Source organism: Anabas testudineus, chromosome 24 (assembly GCF_900324465.2).
Source record: "Anabas testudineus chromosome 24, fAnaTes1.2, whole genome shotgun sequence".
Lineage (NCBI taxonomy): Eukaryota > Metazoa > Chordata > Actinopteri > Anabantiformes > Anabantidae > Anabas > Anabas testudineus.
Window position 1 is genome coordinate 15,558,272 of NC_046632.1, and position 21,502 is coordinate 15,579,773.

The window sequence follows — 21,502 nt, forward strand, 5'->3', positions numbered from 1 at the left end:
TAGAGTGTTTGATGTAAGACTAAGAGGGAGGAAAATTAAGGCAGACAAAGACAAGATGATGGATCCAGTGCACAAGTTTAAAGACAATGTGAAAATATTCATTATGTGGCTTTTCAATTTTGCAAGATGCATCAATTACATTTCAAAAACATAGCTACTTTCGGTATTCAGTGTCAGATTATCATCTGGCATCTAAACCACTTATCCTGTTAACCGGGGGGTGGGGGGCTGGAGCAGACCATAGTTGTCAGGACAGAGAAACTCTGGACAGGTAGCTAGTCTGTCTCAGGAGTATCAGACTACTCTGAAAATTGTTGCTATGCTGCATGGATGAATATTTTTCAGCTGGCAACAAGTTAATTAACCCTAACTAATGCAGTGAGTAGCTTCTCATTGAAAAACCATGTTGTAAGACACATCCTGTGGTCGTGGAAAAGATGTTGATATGTTTCAAATTGGTGAAATTATTGGCATGAATGAGGCAAAGAAAACATCTAAGAAGAAAAAAATTGTGGGAAACCATCATCTTCAAGAAAGAAATGTGGTCCAAAGAAAAATTTTGAATGATCATAATCAGCGATCAAACAAAACAGTCACAGCTATGAGAAAAGGCTTGAATTTGCTAGGGAGCCTAAAGGCTGGACACTCGAGCAATGGAAGAAGGTCATGTTGTCTGATGAGTTACCCTGTTCCAGAGTGATGGGTGCATCAGGGTTAGAAGAGAGGCAGGTGAAGTGATGCACCTATTATGCCTAGTGCCTACTGTACAAATCTGTGGGGGCAGTGCTATAATCTGGGGTTGAGATCAGCTCATTTATGCAGCTGTCTGACTCTCCCATCATTAAAACAAAAACAATGGCCTGTCACACTGCCTATTTTTCTGATGACAAACAGATCTCAGATTTTGTTTTATCCCTTTCAATATTTTATCCCTGATAGTGTATCCAACCTTATCTGCTATAAGCCACACAACCTCATATCTGTGTTGTTATGACTCAGATTAAACACAACCACCAGGACAAACAGAAAACATAAGCTGGTTTTCAGATGTCATTATGTCTATTTATTTTGTTTCCTCATTTATTTCTTCATTGCTCTTCTTACAGAGGCCTTGTACTTACATGATCATGAAGATCCCATCAAAATTATGTGGGTGAACAAGACTAAAGAAGAGGTAAAGTAAGTGTGTGTGTGCACATGTCCTTGGAGGGTAAAAGGGATTATTTCAGACAATGAGACAGAATCACGAGAAATAATAATAAAAAAAGGCATAACACAACATAAATTGCATGTTCACATTTATCTGGATATCATGGATGTTCTTGCTTCTAGAAAAAACTTGTCAATATAGCTGATCAGTTTCTTCCTTTACTCAGGGCAGGATTTATTACCCAAACAGAATTTAAAAATGCAGGGCTACAGCTAAAAACAATGATTATAGATTTGATTTTCTGCAGATTATTTTTTGATTAGTAAATTAATCATTTGGTCATTTGATCATTTTTTTATAATTTAATAACTGGACAATTACAACTATTATTATGAAACACTTGATACTTCTATCATCTTTTATAGGGCTGTGGATCATAGTTGTTGTTGACATTTCTTATGCTTATAAGAATTGTTTGTTCACACTGCTTATTCTTTTTATAGCTGAGTAACACAGTGAAACATTGATATGGCATGTGTTTTTACACAAGATGCATCCCAACCCAATGCTCTACCATTGAGCCACCAAAATAAGATCAGTGAATCACAGATGATCGTGACAAACTTGGTAATTACTTTGTCAGGTGATCAGATTTTACATTTTCCGAATTTTTCTTTTCGTATGTATCTTACTCCGTACCTCTCTTTTTGTTATTTATGCCAAAGGCCTGCCAGTTAAACCCAATGAGACAGTTAAAGCAGACTGTGCAAAAAATTAAATTTTACAATCTGTAAAAACTGCACAAATTGTGTTCATTTACCAAAATATAACATTTACAATAAAGTAAAAGGGAAGCATGTTTCCCCCTCATATCAGATTTTATGTCTGGCCAAAGCTTGAGGGCTGTACAAACGTATGTAGTGCTTAAACCTTTATGCTGTCTTGTATCATTAAGATAAATTGTGGTTTACTATCTGCCCCAAAGACACATTGAAAGAGGGCACTTTCATAATGTAACTCTCTGTTGTAGCCATTTGTTAGTAAACTAGTCTGAGTCTGCGATTCAGACAGTAAATGTGCACTCTGCCTGCCTCTCTGTCTGGCTCATGAGCCAGCCAAGTGTCCATTCTATAGTTTGACCACAGGGTGGCGTGGTTTCCTTCGGCAAAGTCTCAGCTTCATTCAATGGGGCTCAGTAACCAGTGGGTCACAGTGAAAGGCACATACAAGAAGGCTCAGTAGCCAACAGGCACATTTACCAGGACAGTGTGTGTGTGTTAGATTTTGGGCCTCCAGCCCTGTATGAACTGTGTGATCTTGGTGACATGGAGTCGGCTCAGGTGAAAATCATGTGACAGAATGTCCTCGGTCAGCTGCACCAGAAGGCTGCCATCTATTCGCTCCCTTTGGAACACAGCCACAGCTGCTTCTGATAGGCCAATGAACCGCAAGCATGCTGACACTTCCTCTAATGACAGTGCAGACAGGTCAGCAGGAGGTCTCCAGGTGGGATCAGGTGGGGACAACCCTTCAGTGACCCCTGTGGATGTCCCACCGCCTTCTGCACCTCTGGAAGAATCTGTTGTGGGATTGGCAGTGGGCTCAGGCGAAGGGCAAGGAGACTGGCGATTGAAGGGGTTTAATGCCCCAAAGGGAGCAAATCGACTCTGTGGAGGTGGCGGCCTGAGCCGTGGTCCAGAGGTGGTGAAAGAATCCACCCATGGTTCTGCCCAGGTGGCCTGTGCTGGCTGAGGATTGGCTGAGCTGTCTGTAGGAATTGCAGGGGCTGGCTCAGGACTAGCAGAGTTAGGGGCAGGGCAGTCTCCCCAAGAGCATGGGTAACAGTAAAGAGAAGCATCTGGAGAGGGTAAGCAGCTGAAACAGAGCACAGGAAAGTTTTAAAAATTAAAAAAGACCTTGATTGTTCAATATTAGTTATACTAATATATTATATTTACAGCATTATTTCACCAGTATTTATATCAGAATATTTCAGTGTCAAGTGGGTGATAGAGGGTTTATCTCTCAGCTATACGACTAATAAATGTTACCTTTTCTAACAAATTTAACACAGCATAAGGTCCAATTGAAAGCTATTCTGGAGCTCTTGATCATATCACATTGATCATATAAGCAGATTCATTTTTCTGTGTTGTTATTGTAGATATGTAAAATCTTCATAACACTTTTAGAAGTTTCTCATTTACGTTGGCTTAATACTAATGAGAAAGTCTGAGGGTTGTTAAGTGTTTATTTTCAAAAGCACAAAGCACAGATATTGGGACACTTTATTGCAAATGAAGACTATATACCACTAGGACCTGATATGTTTGCACCTGCAATAGTTTTTTTGGTTATTCTTGTGGCTGCCCAAAAGATTTTGAAAATGTCTTTACACCATCAAGTACTACACTGTCAGTACTAAAATAATCAGTAGTTACACCACTAAAAACAGTAAGAAGGGAGGTCTAGTTTGTCTTTCTCCCCTTTTGCTTTAAAAAGGAGGAAGGACGAGATTAGCTTATCTCCTTTTATTGGGAAATACAGTGTTAACACATTAATGTGATATTGATTTATTGATAACATAAAGGCTGATACTGTACCTGTCCTGAAGTCCAGAGGAATAGAAGGAGAGGTTAGGTCTCGGGGACGTAGAGGTTTTGGGAAAGCGAGGTGGGACAGGTGGGCTTGGTGCCGGACAAGAGATGGATCCTCCTTTAGAGCAGCGAGGGGGGACTGGAGGGGCAATCAAGTAGCGACACTCCTCTCTCACCTAGACATACAGACAGAGAAATGAGAGCTACCACAGCAAAAAAAAGTTAACTCCTAAAACTTAGACTTCTCAGGAGGCTTTATGGGTATGCGTGTGTGCATGTGCACGTGCATGAATGTGTGTTTATCTATGTCTGCTGGCTTGTCTCGATGTTCTGCTTGGTAAATGTCAAACTTGGTGACCTTTACACCTCAAACAAACTGCCTCACACACTGTACCAAGCTCTTCACACACATGCATGCACATACACACTGTGAGTGTCTTGGCAGGCTAAATATCAGGGAATGAAGAACATTGTGTGTGAGAGGGTATAATCCAGCTGCATAGTAGACATCAACACCCACACACCCTCTCTGTACTGCTGCTCGCTGCTGTCACTTTAAAATAAAAAAGTTAATTAAACAAAACAAGTGTGATAATGATAATCTCCCCTCATGTAGACTAACATTGGAGAGCATCCAAATGAAAACAAAATGTGAACAGCTTTGCAGCAAAAACATTGTTTTCAACATACTGCACCGTTTTGTACTTTAAAATAATTGTTATATGACTTACAAGTAAATGAGGAATGTTAGCAGCGCTCTGAGAACCTAGTAGTGAAGAACAACTCAGATAGAAAACATAAAATGTAGCCCCCACACTGATATAAAAATGTAGTTACACTTCATATATTACACATTTCACCTAAGTAATATAAAAGTAAAATTCCACAACATTTTCATTATATATGGCTAATAAAAAATAAAACCGATTTGTCTCTTGAGTGATGTTCTACACAGTAACATCACATTTTTACTCTTAAATACTTAATTAATATTAGTACTTATTGTGTTTATGTCCTTAATAAGAAATGGCCTAGTTGTGTCTCCTTTGTAGCCAAATTTCTACACTAGCATCACAAAAGTTGTAGTGGAATGTGCACAGAATTATTATTATCTTAGTAGAAATGACCTGTATTGTATGAAATGCACACACATTCTATCGAGTTGCCCATTTAGCTGAAAATCCCCAGGAATGTGTTTCAGTTTGTCATCAGAACTAATAAATAAACCAACAACTGAAACTACAACTTCCATAGAAAGTAGTACGACCAGGTAGAAGTAGAGAGGTATTCAAAAACAGAGAAAGCAAGCAAAGGAAGTTTGATACCATTCACATACCTGTACACATGCCAGAACCACAGCCTTTTAAAGTGTTCACCATCAGAAACTAAAACGTGACAACAAAGACCACCCATCCTGTTTGATTTTCTAACAACGTACAGCAATTACAATAAACAAAACCTCTAAATTTGCACTTTCACAACAGTCAATGCATTGTTATACTTGTGTTTTTCTTTTGATACAGCAAATATGTACCTACTTCATTTGTAAAAACATATGCATTAAAATGCTGTGAGCATATCAACTGTGAGTGTATGGCAGCCTTTCCGGGAAGTCTCTGTGTGTGTATGGTCAGTGAGGTTTAAAAGCTATGATGCATGAATAATTCAAGCCAGGCATCCTGACTTTTAACAGCCGGATGCTGCCTTGGACAGATAAGAAGGATGTGAGATAGGATAAAATAAAGGACAGAAGACTGAAACTCACAGCATCAGATTTTGGAGGTACAGGTGGCGGGGTAGACACTCTTGTCACCACGGTACCAAGAGGGCCGTCCAGTGAGGAAGCTGAATGAAAGGAGATGAGGTTTGGCTCCTTTCCCAAACCCTCTGCATTCTGATTGGTCCAGAGTTCCTCATAAGGGATTTCCTCGCTGGTCCTCATTTCTGCCTCAGTCCACTCAGGAGTGACATACTCTCTCTCCTCACCTGGTCCCTCTCCCAGCCTCTCACCAAGAGAGTCCCTGCAGTGCTGTGATAGGCTGTCCGAAACCCCACCCCCATACCCGCACATTGAGAGGTGTTGTAGTGCCGGTACCAGTGAGTCCTGACCTGAAACACACATGCGAGAGCGCCGCGGGCTCACACATTCCTCCGTCATACATTCCAGCTCTGGTCGGGTTTCTCTAACAGCACGAGAGTAGGCGTCTGGGTCAAATGCATGGCGTAGTAGAAGACTTTCTAATGCCGCTGTGTGGACGGAGGCCTCGGCCACGTTAAACCTGGGCATGCAACGCAGCAGTAGGAAATGGGAGGGGGAAACTTCTTGTCGGCGGAGTACCATGCAGAGCACCACAGTTTTGCTTACAATGTTGAGCAGCTTGTATCGGTGGCCCTCTCGCACTGCATGGCGGTCGTAGGGGTTTCGAGGTGGTCGAGAAGGTACAGACACATTGACAGGCAGGCGAACCCTCTCGATGATGCTGCGTACCGTGTGCTCTCCTCCCAACATCCCTTGTTCCAGAGGGGAGCGTGTGCAAAAGCGTCCACGGCAGCCAAATGGCAGGCTGACGCTTTGGTTGGTGCGATGGTTCATACAAACCAGGCAGGGGGTTTTACCTGAGGATGCAGACACAGAAAGGTGTATTTGCAAGGAGTTAACAGAATCCCTGGGTCTAAAAGTACAGTATAGTTCCTCATAAAGTGGGTTGGGCACACCTACAAAGCTGTATGGTGTGACTAACATGCTTCTAAGAAATTTAACTAGAAATCAAAGTTACATGGGAGCTACATACCTGCTATGTTGAAGGATTTGTTATTGATTAATTTGGTTGTCTTGTGTTTACTTCTACAAGTTATTGATGTTGGTGTAAATTGCTGATAGTGAAGACAATATTATGTAAGCAAGGAAGGCTTGCATAATCTGTCTTCACACAAACATGTTGCACAACCGTTTCTACTACATATTTTCTGCTCAGTGTGATCACAACCTTCTGAATTTATGAAAGGATGTAAGCGTGATGACTGGATGACAGCAATTTTCTAAATATAAACCCTGTTACATTTTGCTGAAAGATGCAGTATGCTGAAGGATCTGGCACCTTGTTGCAGATGTTTTATGACTGACGACTGACTTTCTCATCCCAATCAGTATTGCCACTGATGTCATTTTCATGTGTTTCATTTTCAAGCATTGAAACAGGACTGCATAATACATAGACTACAACACAGTGAGTTTGGCCTTACTCACTTCTAGGAGTCTTTCCCAGGCGTCTTAGGAGCGCGCTCAGTCCTGTCTTTTCTTTTGATGGTGTGGCACAGAGAAGCTCTGCTTTCCCCATGAGTGACAGCTCATCTCCAGCCTGCAGAGTGAAGCTGTAGGGCTCACTGTCCTCGCTGAACTCCCCTGAGACCACCTGCAGCACACAATTGAATGAGTATGAGCATGTAGGAAGTCCTACGCAAAAACCTGTGGTGGGAAGGCCAGGGTCTAACATAATTCTTCATAATGGTTAAACAACAAAAACGTAAAGCAGAACTGGAAATGAAGATGTGCCACGATGCTAACCTTGACGCTAAAGGTGATGGTCTCCATGACAAAGACACGGTCAGGGAAGATTCCAGCAACTTCCTCAACACTAGAGAAATATTGAACTGGATCCCTAATGTCCCGGTCTTCATCCAACAACTTGAACTTGCCTACAGAGAGGATGGAGAGAGGATGAGTGTGAGGGCGAAGGAGCACAGATGGAAGAGAATTAAGGAGGAAGTGGAACGAAGTTGGGAAATGGGGAAAGAAGTGAAGGAAAGCACAGAAGAAGAATAAAGTGTAAGAAGAGCAGAGGAAAGAAAGTGATGAAAAATAGTGAATGGAAAGAGGTAAGAAAAAGGAGAGGTGAGGAGTTGTATATGTTTTTTATATATTCTTTGCTCCCAGCAGTCTTACTTCAAACATACGCAGTGCAAACTGTTTGAATGACAGGAATTCAGAGACACCTCTGTGACCTATGACCTGGCACCAGCACTCGGCCAATCAACAGCCAAAGAGCGTTGGCATGGCAACCAATAAAGAACCCCCATTCTCACGCAGAGCAGAGACACATCGCCATGGAAACGCTCACTCACACACAACTGTTTCTCTCTCTCTGTTTCCTCCTTTCTTTCCCTTGCTCATCCTAAATCGTTCACACTTATGCACTCCAGTGTTGCAGTTTGGTGTTTGTGTCCTTTAAACTGTTTTTGTCTGTTAATATTTTTATTTTGTGCCACCTTTTGATACTGTAACGAACCATTTAGAGCGCAACAAGCTCCAAATCATCCTCAAAAGAACAGTTTATCGGAGTGTATTGACCTATGATAACCCATCCTTTTGTTTCTCATAGAGTCAAAGTGATTGTTTGTGTGTGAGGAGAAGAAAGATGAAAATGTTTTTTGGTTTTTGTTTTTTTTAGTCTGAGAGGCCGAGCAGAATACCAAACTTCACGAGGCTCCTCGCCAGCACCTCCCTCCTTCTCACTCTCTCTTATTCCTCCAACCCCCACCTTTTAATTCTAACAGAGCTCCCAGGATAAGAGGCTTCCACCCAATGAACAATACCAGTAAGTGCTGCTTTTCAACACAACTTAAAATGTGGATTTGAAATGAAACAGTTTCGTTTTATACAAAAAAAGGCCTCTCCATCCTGGAAACTCTTACACAGATTCATTGGCTAGAAGTGAAGCTTCAAAAGTTAAATGAGATGTGACGTCATTAAGTTACTATCACTCTGTGAGAAAATATTCCATGAAGAAAACACTCTGAGGCTTTTAAATCCCTGCACACTAAGCTTCGGTTGCTCGTTCCACATTACAAGAGTGGCTGTGGCGCCACTTGCTTCCCTGAAACCCATTCATGAGAAGGAATCATTCAGCTTTTCTGTCCTCTGTACTTGAGTCATCCTTGTCTTTTACTGATCAACAGTGGGGGATACAGACTGAGAGAGGAGGAGGAGGGAGCATCCTGTTGTCCATCCCCAGGGAGAAACCTATAATAGTCTCCTCCTAAGCTTATTTAGACTTCCTGTATGAGGTCATCACACAGACATTAGCTCATCACTGACATTGGCATCTGATTAAATAACAGTTCACCTGTCATAGTTAAACATACACAAAGGTATTTCTAAAGGTATGCTTTGCTGGCTGTCTTTTTTTCTTGTTTACTACAATGGTTCATACATAGTTAAATTGGATTTGTGTAACTCCAGAGTCCTGCAACAGTCTAGACTCGCCTTTAGCTGTTAGAAGGCTGTTATTAAGGCCTGCTAGACTTACACTACCTGCCTCCTGAAGTGCGTTTTCCACCAGTGAAACCATTTCCTGCAATGAACATCACTAATTGACAAGACACAAATATGCCAGCCTGTAAAACCAGTTGACTGAAAGGAAGTGAAAACTTTAATGAAACTTTACATGGACTACAGTTTTCCTATCACCTCCTCCTAATGTACCTCTATAATCCTATTTAAGTTATTACCCTTACAATTACTCAAGTACTGCATTTTAGTACAGTTGTAAGGTAATTATAATTTATTATGAGTATTTGTATGTCATGTTACTTTTTATTATACTCTACTAGTTGTACTTGCACTTTGTACTTTAAACATCTCTGGTTTTAGTTGATTTGGTGACAATTCGGTGCAGTTGTAGGGCTTTGCCTGTCACAACAACTAACCCACATACAAACCCACTACAAAGAGAGGAAACTAATAGGTAGAAATACATTTAACGGTGTTACAAACCAGCAACCACAGGAATCCAAATGTGGAAACACTAGGAGAGAAACCTGACGTCAATAGCAAAATTGGTTTTACTAACAATATGTGTATGTATCAAAATCACAACACAACCTGGCAAAAATGCTGAAGACGCTCACTAGGAGCTGGTAACAAATGGATATTGCTAAATAAATGGCAGCTACAGCTAGTGTCCGGATTTGGGTCTGATGTTATAAAAAGCTTAAGGGTTGTAAATTAAACATCCCAGTATTTATGGTGTTTTTGGAAGTACTGTGTTCAAGAGGTTTCCCTTGTTTTCCCTTTATCTTTTTGTGGTAAAAGGCATTTGGACAACTCTGGTTACACTAAAATGGCACAATACTTTGGAAACCATGAAGCCTATATAAACTCACTTCACTCACTTTTTACAACTTCTTTCTATCAAGTGCTTGAACTTTGTTCTTGAAGCTGTTTACTTCTTACTGCTAACCACTAATATTATCAATATTGGTGGACACATGTTTCCGTAATAAAATGATTACATCTCAATAATAACAATGATCTCAACACACCCTCCCTCCCACCTAAATGTTCTTTCATTCTTCCAAAAAGGAGCCTGAGAGGCGGCAGTAGTGTGAGGTGACATCAGCGCTCTATCAATGGAGGAAGCAACGGAGATGAGGCATTAAGATCCAGTTACACGGCAAATAATGTGACTGGACAGAGAGTCGGAACTATGGGATGAGCTCTGGTGAGATCATACTGACTAGACTCATTCAGCAGGACGACGACAGGTCAGTAAACAGGAGGAGTCAGGGAAGGTAACGTGTGGTTGTGTGAATGTGTTTGTATGGACAGGGATTACTTTTTACCAAAGTTTAATTTTAGGTGTTGATAAAAATATGTTTTTAATATCTTCAAATATGACTATTTACACACTGTAAGTGAACATTTCTTTTAAATCCTAATATTTGCCGTTTTAACCTAAATCACAGTTGGCACCAGTATTTATTAGATTACATTGTGCTCATTTTATTCACCATAAGTATACCCCTTTGATTGCCCCTAAATCTATAAAGGTCCAATAGTCCAACATTTTGGTTCTTGCTGTGAGAAACTGGAGATTGATATCATTCTTCTACAGATAGAGTAAATTACAAGCCTAATGACTTAGCATAGACACTGTGAAAGTCTAAAAATATATAATTTCCTGTTTTACAGGGCTTATGTGCTGGACTGTTTCTGGAACAGAAGTTGCTCCCAGGTAATGAAAACAACCCCGATGCTGTCTCAGCTGGGACCAGTAACTTTCTTGTGTCTAAGCTGTACTTTAAACTGTACAAAGTACAGTTAGTACTTTAAACTGCACGAATCATAATGGGAATTGGCTAAAAATGTCCAATATCTAAGAAGGAAAACCTCCTGTCTGCTCAGCATGCATAAAAAGCCACAGTATTAGCATCTAACGATCTGTCCATGACCTTGGATTTTATTAGGTTAAGGTACTGGTAGCGCATAGAACAGAACCTGTTTATTTATAAATGTAATAGAGTTGTGAAGCTATAACATTAAATGTAAAATTTCAGGGTGTATTTACTATATTGAAACAACTTGGGATCATCACAGTGATCAAGGATCTTTGGACACGTGTTTGGCATCCTTTTAATGACTGGCCCACCAAGATAGTGTCACTTCAGTGTGAAAATTCAGACTTTGACCTTCAAATCTAGTTGTGAGGCCAGTGCTTTCATCGAAGTCATTGGCAGGAGTACTGCTAATACCTGGCATGTGCTTTTTGGAAGGAAGCAGCCCGAGGAAAGTGGAAAGAACATGCAAATCCTACAGCAACCTTGTGGCTTAGGGTTTAAGTTGATGAGTGTCAGTGTTAATGAGTCACAGTGTCCCTAGTAAGACAGGGGACGACTGGTGCATTTCTAAAGCATGTCTTTCAAAGAAAAACAAAAAATACCCCTAAAAATGTAATCACCAAATATAGAACAAGTGAAATATGTTGCTCAACTGAAAAAATAAATTGTATTTATTATTACTCATAGAGAAAGCTGAAGTAATGTAATTTGACAGTAGTTTTTCTATGCCATCAAGCGTGAAGAAAAATAATATTTATGTGAAAGTGCATGTGCATGCTGACCCTGGTATTGCAGAGGGATATCTATCTTGGGTCCAATTACGTAGTGTCCCTCCTCTAAGCTGTGGGCTGTCACCGTGGTCCACTGACGACAGGAGTGTAACAGCACCACATCCTCCTCTGACAGACCTTCCACGCATTCACCTGCAACACATCGATACACATGTCAACACAGAGAAATGCAATAAACAAACATCAGGTTTTAATTTCTCAGGTCACAAGAAGCATCTCGGTAATGGAAAACACTAAAATACACCACCCTCCATGCCCCACCCACACTCTCACGCATTTGAGATTCAGTGTCCATAATTACTACCATCAGTGATGGTTCACCACCCTAACCTACTCATCAGGAGCCTGCTATGCAACTGGCAACCTACTATTACACAGCCCCCATACAAACACACACACAGCTCTCCGGCACTCACTGGGTCCAGCATGTAGCACACCAGCATTGATTTCTGCTGATAGCACAGTTGTACAATTCAATCACACACACAATACTTTCTCTCTCACTCACATGGATGCACATCTTTTGCCTTTTAGTCTACCAACTATAGTGACTGATGACTGAATACAAACACAAGATCAGGCTTTGCATGATTGCATCTTAATTTTGCACTATTAAGGAATTTTTATAGTGAGGTGCAGCATGATGATCATACAGTATAGAGTAATTTTGAATAGTGACCAATCAATGCCAGCTTTAGCAAAGTGGGAAAATGTGCTTTGTGTGGGCAAACTGCCAGTTCATGTGTAACAAGTGTGGTGTGCATGAATGTATATCCATCTTTGACTATATGTGAATATAGAATGCCATCTGGTGCATTCATAATTTATCAGGAAAGTCGCTTTAATTCTGCACTACCTGCTACCCACACACACACAAACACACTTTCATCATACAGATAAAACCCCTGTTGTTGTTTATGTGAAGTGGAGAATTAAAGCTTGATGAAACGCTGGTATCATGCCCTGTTGTAAATAACTAACCACGGTTTGGGTCGGGTTGACTGGCTGTGCAAACAAGCAGGCATCTGTGGGGTAACTACAGAGCAGTTAATAAACACCTATTGTTGCTGTCACTATACAACACGCACATACACACACGCGTTCTGCAGATGGAAGGTGCGTAATTTTCCGGACTGTGTCACGGAATTGGAGCCGGTGCGCGCATTTGTTCACCAAGCAAAGTTGGAGGTTTTCCTCTTCGCTCCTCGCTGCTCTTTAGTATTCAACACATTCACCGACAGATTACAGCATTTACATATGAAAAGAATTGAGCAGCACTTCAGCAGCACAACAGACACTTTGTGGCTTTCCTGCCTTCACTGGACTGGAACAACTTTGGCCATGACACCCATCGCCCGTTCCCAAAGTAAAGACCAAATCTTTTTCAGTAGACAGTCATGTTGGCAGCTAAACATCAAACAAATTATGAGAAAACAGAACTGAAACATTACATGACGACTTCCTTATGCAAGTCAGTGGAGTGGTAAGAACTAAGAAAGTCTATGTCCGAGAATAAATTCTGCAGCTGCATCAAAGTGGCCGCATTTAACCAAAATAAATAAATAAATAATAACGGAAATAACGCGATGTCCGCTTCAAAATAACGGCTCAGGAAGTTACTAACTGAAAACCTGGAAATATAATGAACCCCTTTTTCCAAAAAACTATGATAAAGTAGGCAACAGAGTGGCTCCTCTAACCATCTCAATCATCTTATCCAGTGTGTTTTTGTTAAACTCTATTTTGTATTTTGACAGCATGCTTTAAACCTCATCTGACTAATATGTGGTGTGTAATCTATTTTAATTTAAACTAAATCAGAGCCAGAATTTAAAAGTTCCTAAAATAGTAAAACACATCTAAGATGGACACATAGATTCATCTGTGATTTCTGTGCTTTTTCACTAATAGAAAATGTTGCTGGTCCTAAACTAACCTAATTATTTAATAAATAAAGAAATTATACACCTCTCTGAAGTGTAACATGGAATAAAACATCACCAGCCGCACCATTAAACTGCACACAGTATCATCTGGAATCCCCTCTAAATAATTCTGGGTCAAGGAGTTTTAATTTGTCTGTCAGCAGGTGATGATGGTGCCTAGTTAGTCATAGGCTGTTTTTAAAAGTTATGTTTTATGTACCAAATCAATTAATATTCCTGTTTTATTCTATAATAATTATATTTCTTTGTCCAATCAATGGCTAAAGCTTTAAAATAATCCTGAATTTTCTGCTGATCAAGTAATTGAATATGAGTATTTCAGCTGTTGTTGATTCCATGGCTAATTTGATATAAGAAACAGACTGGCTAAAAATCAAACCCCTACCTTATTTACAAAAGCCTAAAGTGAACTACCAAACTGTATTCTGTTTAAAAGGTTGCATTCATGAAGCACAATGCATCCTGGTCCTAAAATCCCAGGTACATCTTCTTCAATAACAAAGTTAGTTAGTATTATCCTAGTTAAATGCTGTTGTAGATTATGTCTAGGCCTGCTTTGTAGTTATTGTTCAGTGTTAGTTGTTTTAAAAAAGGCCAGCTAAATGCTTATGTTATTGTGTCCTGTTGTGGTAGTGCCTTTATTTGCCATGATTACATTAAACTTGTAAATTGACCTATGGTTAAAAGAACTAGTAGTAATAAGGAAAACTGACGTGTTAATGGAAAGCTTTTAATCAGATATAACCTCACAGAATAGCAGAACCTTCATTGATGCAAGCTACAGCACAGAAACAAAGAAATTAAACTAAATTAAAAATCCAAAATACAGAAAAGTGACTTAATTTGGGGCAGTGATTGTAGGATTCAGGACAGCTGAGGAAACAAACTTCATTTTAAATCCTGGCTAGTGTCCTGTGTGTCTGCCTAAATTATAGGGTAATAGCTTTTTTTTGCTAACAGGGACTGTTTGCAAAGATCACGCCTGTATGACATAAGCCTGCACGATTCAGATTTTTTATTTGATCATTTGTAAATGTTAAATCATCTTCAAAACGTGTTTTCCTTGGGTTTTAACAAAAAATCGTATAAGTTTGCGGACTTATTTTGAAAGTTTTGACCGGAAGCTGTTCTTCCTGCCAACATTGACACCATTAAAATGCACAGATTTTTCAGTAACACTTATTCAAACATCTTTATACTGATAAAACTCTGTAAAAACACACTTTTATAATAAAGGTGTACGTCTTTTGCAAGCCCTGGCCGGAAAAGCTTATTTGTCGCCATTATGATCATCGGCTGTGTGATTTCACCTCTGGTGCTTTGAGGAGCGATAGTTCGCTGACAAGTTGTGAAAATCCAACAACAGCCCTGAAAGTTTGAGATGCTGCAGTGGAGCTCGAAGTACCCGGTGAGGGTCGCCTCTCTTACCGTGGGCCAGGCGGACCAGAGTGGGCAGACGGAACTTGCTGACCACCGCGTCCAGCGGCAGCGCCAACGGGCTCCAAGTGATCTCCGACAGGCTCGCCGACAACTTCTCCATCCTCCCGGGTCATCACGGTACCGGAGATAACGGTGGCGACGGTGATGGGGGCGATGTAGGCGTCGATGGTAATGATGGAGAGGTGGAGGATGAGGGTGATGGTGGTGGGATAATGGCAAAGAGTTTCGCCATGTTTGAATGTAGAGAAAGAGGGAGCGCAGTCACCGTCGGTGCGCACGGACGGTGGGAGGGAGGGAGCGCGCTCCGGCTCTGTCATTCAGCGTTTGTCCACGACCCCCCCCCCCCCCCACACCACACACACACACACACACACAGGGGAAGTAAACAGCTTAAAAACAGATCCACAAATGTTGAAGTCTGTCTTTAAAACCATACTCAGGTGCCAACATGCGCACTGGAACAGGTTTTGCTTCCTGTAACCACTCCTGTTAATACACATCACTTCAGAGGGTTTCTACTCCAAGTGATGGGGATGAGCTCCAGACAGTCAGCCATTCAAATCAGTCACTTTTCGTTAACATCTCTCATAGTTGCAGCCTTAAATACACAAAACCACCTCTATTATGCTTCCACTCAACGGGGAAGTACTGTGCAGAGAAATACAGGGAACTTTTATACTAAGACTTCCACTCTGTTTAAACAGGAGGAATGAATGTGGCAGGAAAACCTTCATTCAGTGTTTCTAATGGCAGATGTTTGTTTTAAAGTTAACTTTTTTCAATTGTTTAGTAGACAGGTGGAGAGATGTTAAAGGTTTCTGTGAACCAGACTCAATGAACAACCAGGTAGCAGTGCAGGGACAACTAATGAGACTAGCTTTTCTAACAAATCAAAAAATATACATAAGTTATTTCTGCTTCCTGAGTTTTGTAGCATTCTTGCTCATTTTAATCGTATAAGGACTAATACATGAAGGGCTGGATAGAGCATGTTGGAGCATGGCTTGATTTTGAGCCTCATGCTAGCTGTAGTTTGATTCCTAAAACTGCACATTGTAGCTGTTGTAGACTGACTTGAAAATTAGTGAACCTATATTTTAAGCTGTGCAGGTGTGTAGGTGGTAATGATAGATGGAGGGGCTTTTGGGGCAGGATTTCTCATTTGTCTTTTCCGGGCCTGCTGTGGGCTCATTTTCAGATTGCTGGTCTCATGAAGATTTTGCAATTACAATACAGAGATGGTATGTAAGTTGGGATTTAATAGATAATAGACCTAGCAGACACAGATCCAGGGGCCTGATATGTCAGGAGGGCCCTCAGCCAGAGTTTCAATATGAACTGAATGCTAGGATTTTTTGTGTCTGTGGACACAAAGATAAGCAGCTGCAAAGAGACTCAAAACAACTAGTACATTGCTTTAGTTACAGCCATTGGGGTCACACATTCAAAATATAAGCTCAAATTATTACTAATTACTTGAATTATTCAAAGAAACCTTAGATAAGGCATGCCTCTAATCTTTGCTGTTGCTGGTGGAAAACGGGATCAAGCAAAAAATAAATATTTTATAATTTATGGAACTATTTAAAGTCATTAATGTGTTATACGTAGTTCTATGTAGTTCACCTTTGCCAACTCCAGTATTAAAACACTACTTACATGTTAAAACATGTAAGACTGGATGTTACAGTGCCTAACAGACCAACAGTACTGACACACAACTCCTAAAGCATACTTGTAATAATTGAAGAAAGTTTTGTAGATTTTGTTAAAGGATTATTTGGAAAATCCAAATTATAGGCCAAACATTTTCTGTACATGTATACTTCAGCATCTACAACAAGAGAACCTTGGCACTAGGAACAGGAAGCAACCATGGCAGCTCCTCTAGACCAGACATTTATTTAATTAGGTAATATTATGGTAGAGCAAATTTACAGATGCCTACACGGCAGACCAGAATCTCATCCTGCCAAAAGCAATCGATTAGTCTCAGTCCCAAGAGGGCAATTCTACAAAAGTCTACTGTATCCATGTCTGCAAGAGAGTTTTTCCACTTTTGGAAGGGTAATATAATACTCGTAGATTTGGAGTCACCTGTGTGTGCTTTACGCTGGATTTGATGTTTTTCTTTTTTGTAACACTCTAAAGATATGTGTTCAAACTAACTAACTTTTTTGTCACTAACTTCACAGGTGGATTCAAAGCATTTACACCTGCATTTATTTGTCTTAGCTCCAGCACACATACAGTAGCTGGGATGTTACAGAAGTGGAATCAGTTCACCTCCTCACCCAGCACCAAACTTGGCTCCAGGCAGCACAACTCACTATCAGTTCAGTGAACCAAACTGTAAACAGAAACTGACTCATTTCATATTGACTTTTGTCAACAAACCAGTTTTGATGCTACAGCCTTTTGTCCTACTGTATATCCCAGAGAGAGCAGTTTATACTTATATAACTAATATCTACTAAATCTACTGCTGTATATTACAGCAATAATCAAAATAAGTAATAAGTAAGTTAGCATGAATTACTACATTAATGTGGTGTCATGGACTGTGGCACTGATGAGGTGTATTGAAGAGCATGTTGCTTAGCTCATCTATATTGTTGGATCAGGTGTTTCTCATCTTCCTCTTGACAAGAGGTAAAAATAATATGGTCAGCAGCTCAGTTAGTGGTAGTTAAGTCCTGCTGGAAAAGGAAATTTGCAACTCAGTCAGCAGGAGGAAGCATAAAGTGGTCTACAATCTCCTGGTAGGCCGGCTGTGTTGACTCTAGACTTAATAAAACATACATGGCACCCGAACCACACTCGCTGTGAAAAATGCACTCTGAACTTCCAGCAACTTGGATTGTGTGGCTCTCCACTCTTCCTCCATCTATGATACCTTGATTTTCATGTGAAATGCAAGTTTTTTTTTTCATCTGAAAAGAGAACTTTAGAGCAGTGAGTGGTTTAGGAGTGGCTTGATACCAAGCATGCAGCAGTTGTAGACCATTCCCTGATGTGCTTGGTGGGTCTTGATGCACTGACTCCAACCTCTGTCCACTTCTTGCTTTTCCAAATTCTTGAATCGTGTTTACTTCACAACCTTGTTATTGCTTAGGTCAGTCCTGTTGCTTGTGCACCTTTCCCTATCACGTATTTCCCTTACCTGTTGTGGAGGGCAAGTTAGCAGTCTTCCCAACAATTGTGGTGCCATGTATGGAAATAAGATTTATATATATATATATATATATATATATATATATATATATATATATATATATATATATATATATATATATATATATTTATTTTTATTTATTTATTTATTTTTTTTTTTTTTTGTGACTTTACATGTGCTGGATCTTTGTGGTTGAAATTATGAAAAAAAAAAAAAAACTTTTGTAATTTACTGAGATGCACTCGTGTTAAGTCTGACTTCCAAGAATAACCAGCCCCAGTAGCACCCACTCAATACCAAACATGGCGGTCTGTTTATTTTTCCTATCCAATTTGTTAAAATGTAAACCCAAACTGTGATTTTCTGTCCCATAATAGTTCACTTATTTTCTCTTTTTACTCTTACAATGAAACATGGCAAAAACTTAAAGAACTACAGCTTTTATGATTTATTTACATGATTGGAATACTGGTTACACTTCATCTACACATCAGATGTAATTTAGTCCTATTGAACCAATGATATAAGGTGTTAGTCTAATACATTGTGAACCAGTAGACTTGCCTGGAAAAGTAGAAGCAAAAGATCATTCTGCTTACTCAAGTGGGATTGTTGGGTTTTCTATATACAGTAATACTTTGTAAGGTCTTAAACCTTCTACTATAAAGTGTCTCAAGATGACTTGTTGTAATTTGGCACAATGTAAGCTGAATTTAATTCAAAAGATGCAATGATGTATTTTCGCAGTGTTGTTTAGAGCAGGACCTAAGGTCAACTACAACAAGTGCTTTTTGATTTTTTAAAAAGTTCTAAAACTTTTTTCCTGTCTCATAACACTGTGATATGACCACCATGGAACAAAAGCAACTCAGGAAAAGTAAATGAAATGACCAAAACTTGGGATAACAACTTTATTTGTTCCATATTAACAAAAATTCAAATATGATGCTGGACTTCTGGATTAGCAACTGGGGCATTAATTGACAGCAGTGACAGAGAAATTTGAAAGATGGAGAACATGGTGGAAAGCATCAATGGGCAGGCTCTGCAGAAAAAAGACAAAAACGATAACACTTATTTAATGTCATACATTAATTACAAACTATTTCAAAATCAGCCAGTTACATCTGAATTAACCATGTGTCAGTGACATCTAGAGGAAAACATATGTAACTGTACATCTGCCATGATTCTTTACTTTATCATTCCTGCAGCCTACAAGTATGCAAGTTGAGTTCACAGTGTCTAGAAAAAAAAAAAGACCTGAACCTAAAAATCACTATGGAGGAAAATGCTGTGTCCAGGAGAACAAATAAGATCAAGATCTACATATAAACATAGTTTGGGGATAGTTTTCCATCATAACATATGCTTTGATAATGATGGTGTTTGGGTTGGGCTACTTACTGGCTTTCACAGCCTTTTTACCTGTAAGAGAGGAAAAATGTGATATTAGTGACAGCTCTAGTTGTGGTTGTTTTTACAGGAATTAATTCATGTAACTATTCAACACAGTCTATTTAAATACTGACTAAAACAGAGGATCCACACGACAACTTCAGAAGCTGATTTAATAAATAAAACATGACCAACTTTGATTTTGTATTACAGGATGCAGATACATTTGCTGAATCATAACTGCTTTATCTAACATCTACATGTATTTTACCATGTAATCCATGTATCTACTATATTTTAGAGTTATTCCAGATTAGTTCTGTTGTTTTTAACTGTCAATGTTAGTTTGGCTCTGCTGCTGTGATGTGAATTTCCCCTTCAGGGGGTGAATAAAGTGTTATTGTAAAGCACAATAAGAAGCACAATATATATATATGCCTATTGAGTAATTTATATATTTGGCAACATTTAGCACATGAGTCCATCAATCAAAGTCCTGAACTTACCTCCATAGGAAACTTTGTAGTACAGGTATGTCATGATGCCCAGACCCACCCACATCTCCTGATATGCCTGGGTGTAGTAAGGGCTCATCTTGGACCACCAACTTGTAAATAAGCGCCCAGCCATCTGTGGCAGAAGGCAACAGCATAGTCTGTAATCACTCCTAATGTACTCAGTAGGCATAACGACATGATAGTTTATTTCAGTTTTATTTCAGTATAAGAATAACTGCAACACCTGAAGCCCACACCAAACCTCATTTACAATTCTGCCACTTTTCTGATGTGTACTGCTTTAAATACTAATGAGACCTAATGCATGTCAAATGAAACGTTTAAAATGATAGGCTGCAATAATTTTGCATAAAACTATGTTTGTTTGTTCGTTCAGTCTGAAAATATTTTTTACATAACATAATTTTAATGTTTGTTGCTGTCCCGAGAGTAACGTTAACAGTCCACTGACCCTCAGCTGTCTCAGGCCTGGCTAATGACTTTAGCCGGAGAGCAAACCGTGATGAAAAGAACAGATAAAATAGCACCATTTATTATTTCTAAGACTTCATGTAAAAGTAACGTGAAACTGTTTTTATACTGCCGTTTCATGTAATAATTCTTCTGTAGTTACAATAACGTAAAATAAATTAGCTGGCTAATGCTAATGTTAGTGCTAACATTACAAACTCCACTGTACTCAAGTCACTATTAGCATTAATGCGTGAAAGTCGGTCAGACGAAGAAAGCGAGGGATGATGCGTTCACAAGCATACATCCAGCTAAAATTTATATTGTGAACATTGAACCTTGAACAGCTAGCTAAATGAATGAATGGCTGGTTTTGCGTTTTAGCTCTGCTAATAGTCTGAAACCAGACGGAATGCTAACTAGCCTTAGCGAGAAGCTAGCTAGCTAGCTAGCTAACCCTTACATTACACCTGTAAACTCAGCACATACAGCCATGATTTTAAAAAAAAGATCGATTCAATTTTGATTACTGTCATACACTCTTCACCCACGATGATTAAAGTAATGTCACTAAACAAATGTAAAGTCATACTACCTTTAAGTTTGTCACGCTGCTGCAGAAAGGTCAACACAAGTGCTGCTGCTAAACGTCAAAGTCGTGGGGAGAAAGCTTCTTCTTCTTCTTCCTTCTTCTTCTTCTTCTTCTTCTGTAATATGCACTAACTCAGGCGTGTTGAGGGGCAGCGCCACCTAATGGAAGGACGCGGTCGATTCATTTGATACCTGTCTATCACCCACAGCTCCACCTTGAGGACTTAATCATACACGTAATCTATTACCAGTAATCTTTTATTCTTTGACTCACTATTTTATGTGAAAACAGAAAAATAGGAACTAGGGAATGAAAATGTGCTGCTTTAC

General features: G+C 39.6%; 2 protein-coding genes across 2 annotated transcripts; both read right to left on the reverse strand.

Moving 5' to 3' along the window:
* Positions 1–1,063: 1,063 nt before the first annotated feature.
* On the reverse strand, positions 1,064–15,309 carry gareml (GRB2 associated, regulator of MAPK1-like). Its single transcript, XM_026340731.1, has 7 exons — positions 15,029–15,309; positions 11,646–11,786; positions 7,313–7,443; positions 6,995–7,160; positions 5,513–6,363; positions 3,754–3,923; positions 1,064–3,025 (listed from the first exon to the last, which is right to left on the reverse strand). The coding sequence occupies exons 1-7, from the start codon at positions 15,138–15,140 to the stop codon at positions 2,428–2,430; spliced, it is 2,169 nt and encodes a 722-aa protein (XP_026196516.1). The 5' UTR covers positions 15,141–15,309; the 3' UTR covers positions 1,064–2,427.
* Positions 15,310–19,097: 3,788 nt separating this feature from the next.
* Positions 19,098–21,292, reverse strand: atp5mpl (ATP synthase membrane subunit 6.8PL). Its single transcript, XM_026340784.1, has 4 exons — positions 21,177–21,292; positions 20,120–20,243; positions 19,623–19,643; positions 19,098–19,260 (listed from the first exon to the last, which is right to left on the reverse strand). Exons 2-4 carry the CDS (start codon positions 20,241–20,243, stop codon positions 19,247–19,249), a joined length of 159 nt encoding a protein of 52 aa, XP_026196569.1. The 5' UTR covers positions 21,177–21,292; the 3' UTR covers positions 19,098–19,246.
* Between the last annotated feature and the right edge of the window lie 210 nt (positions 21,293–21,502).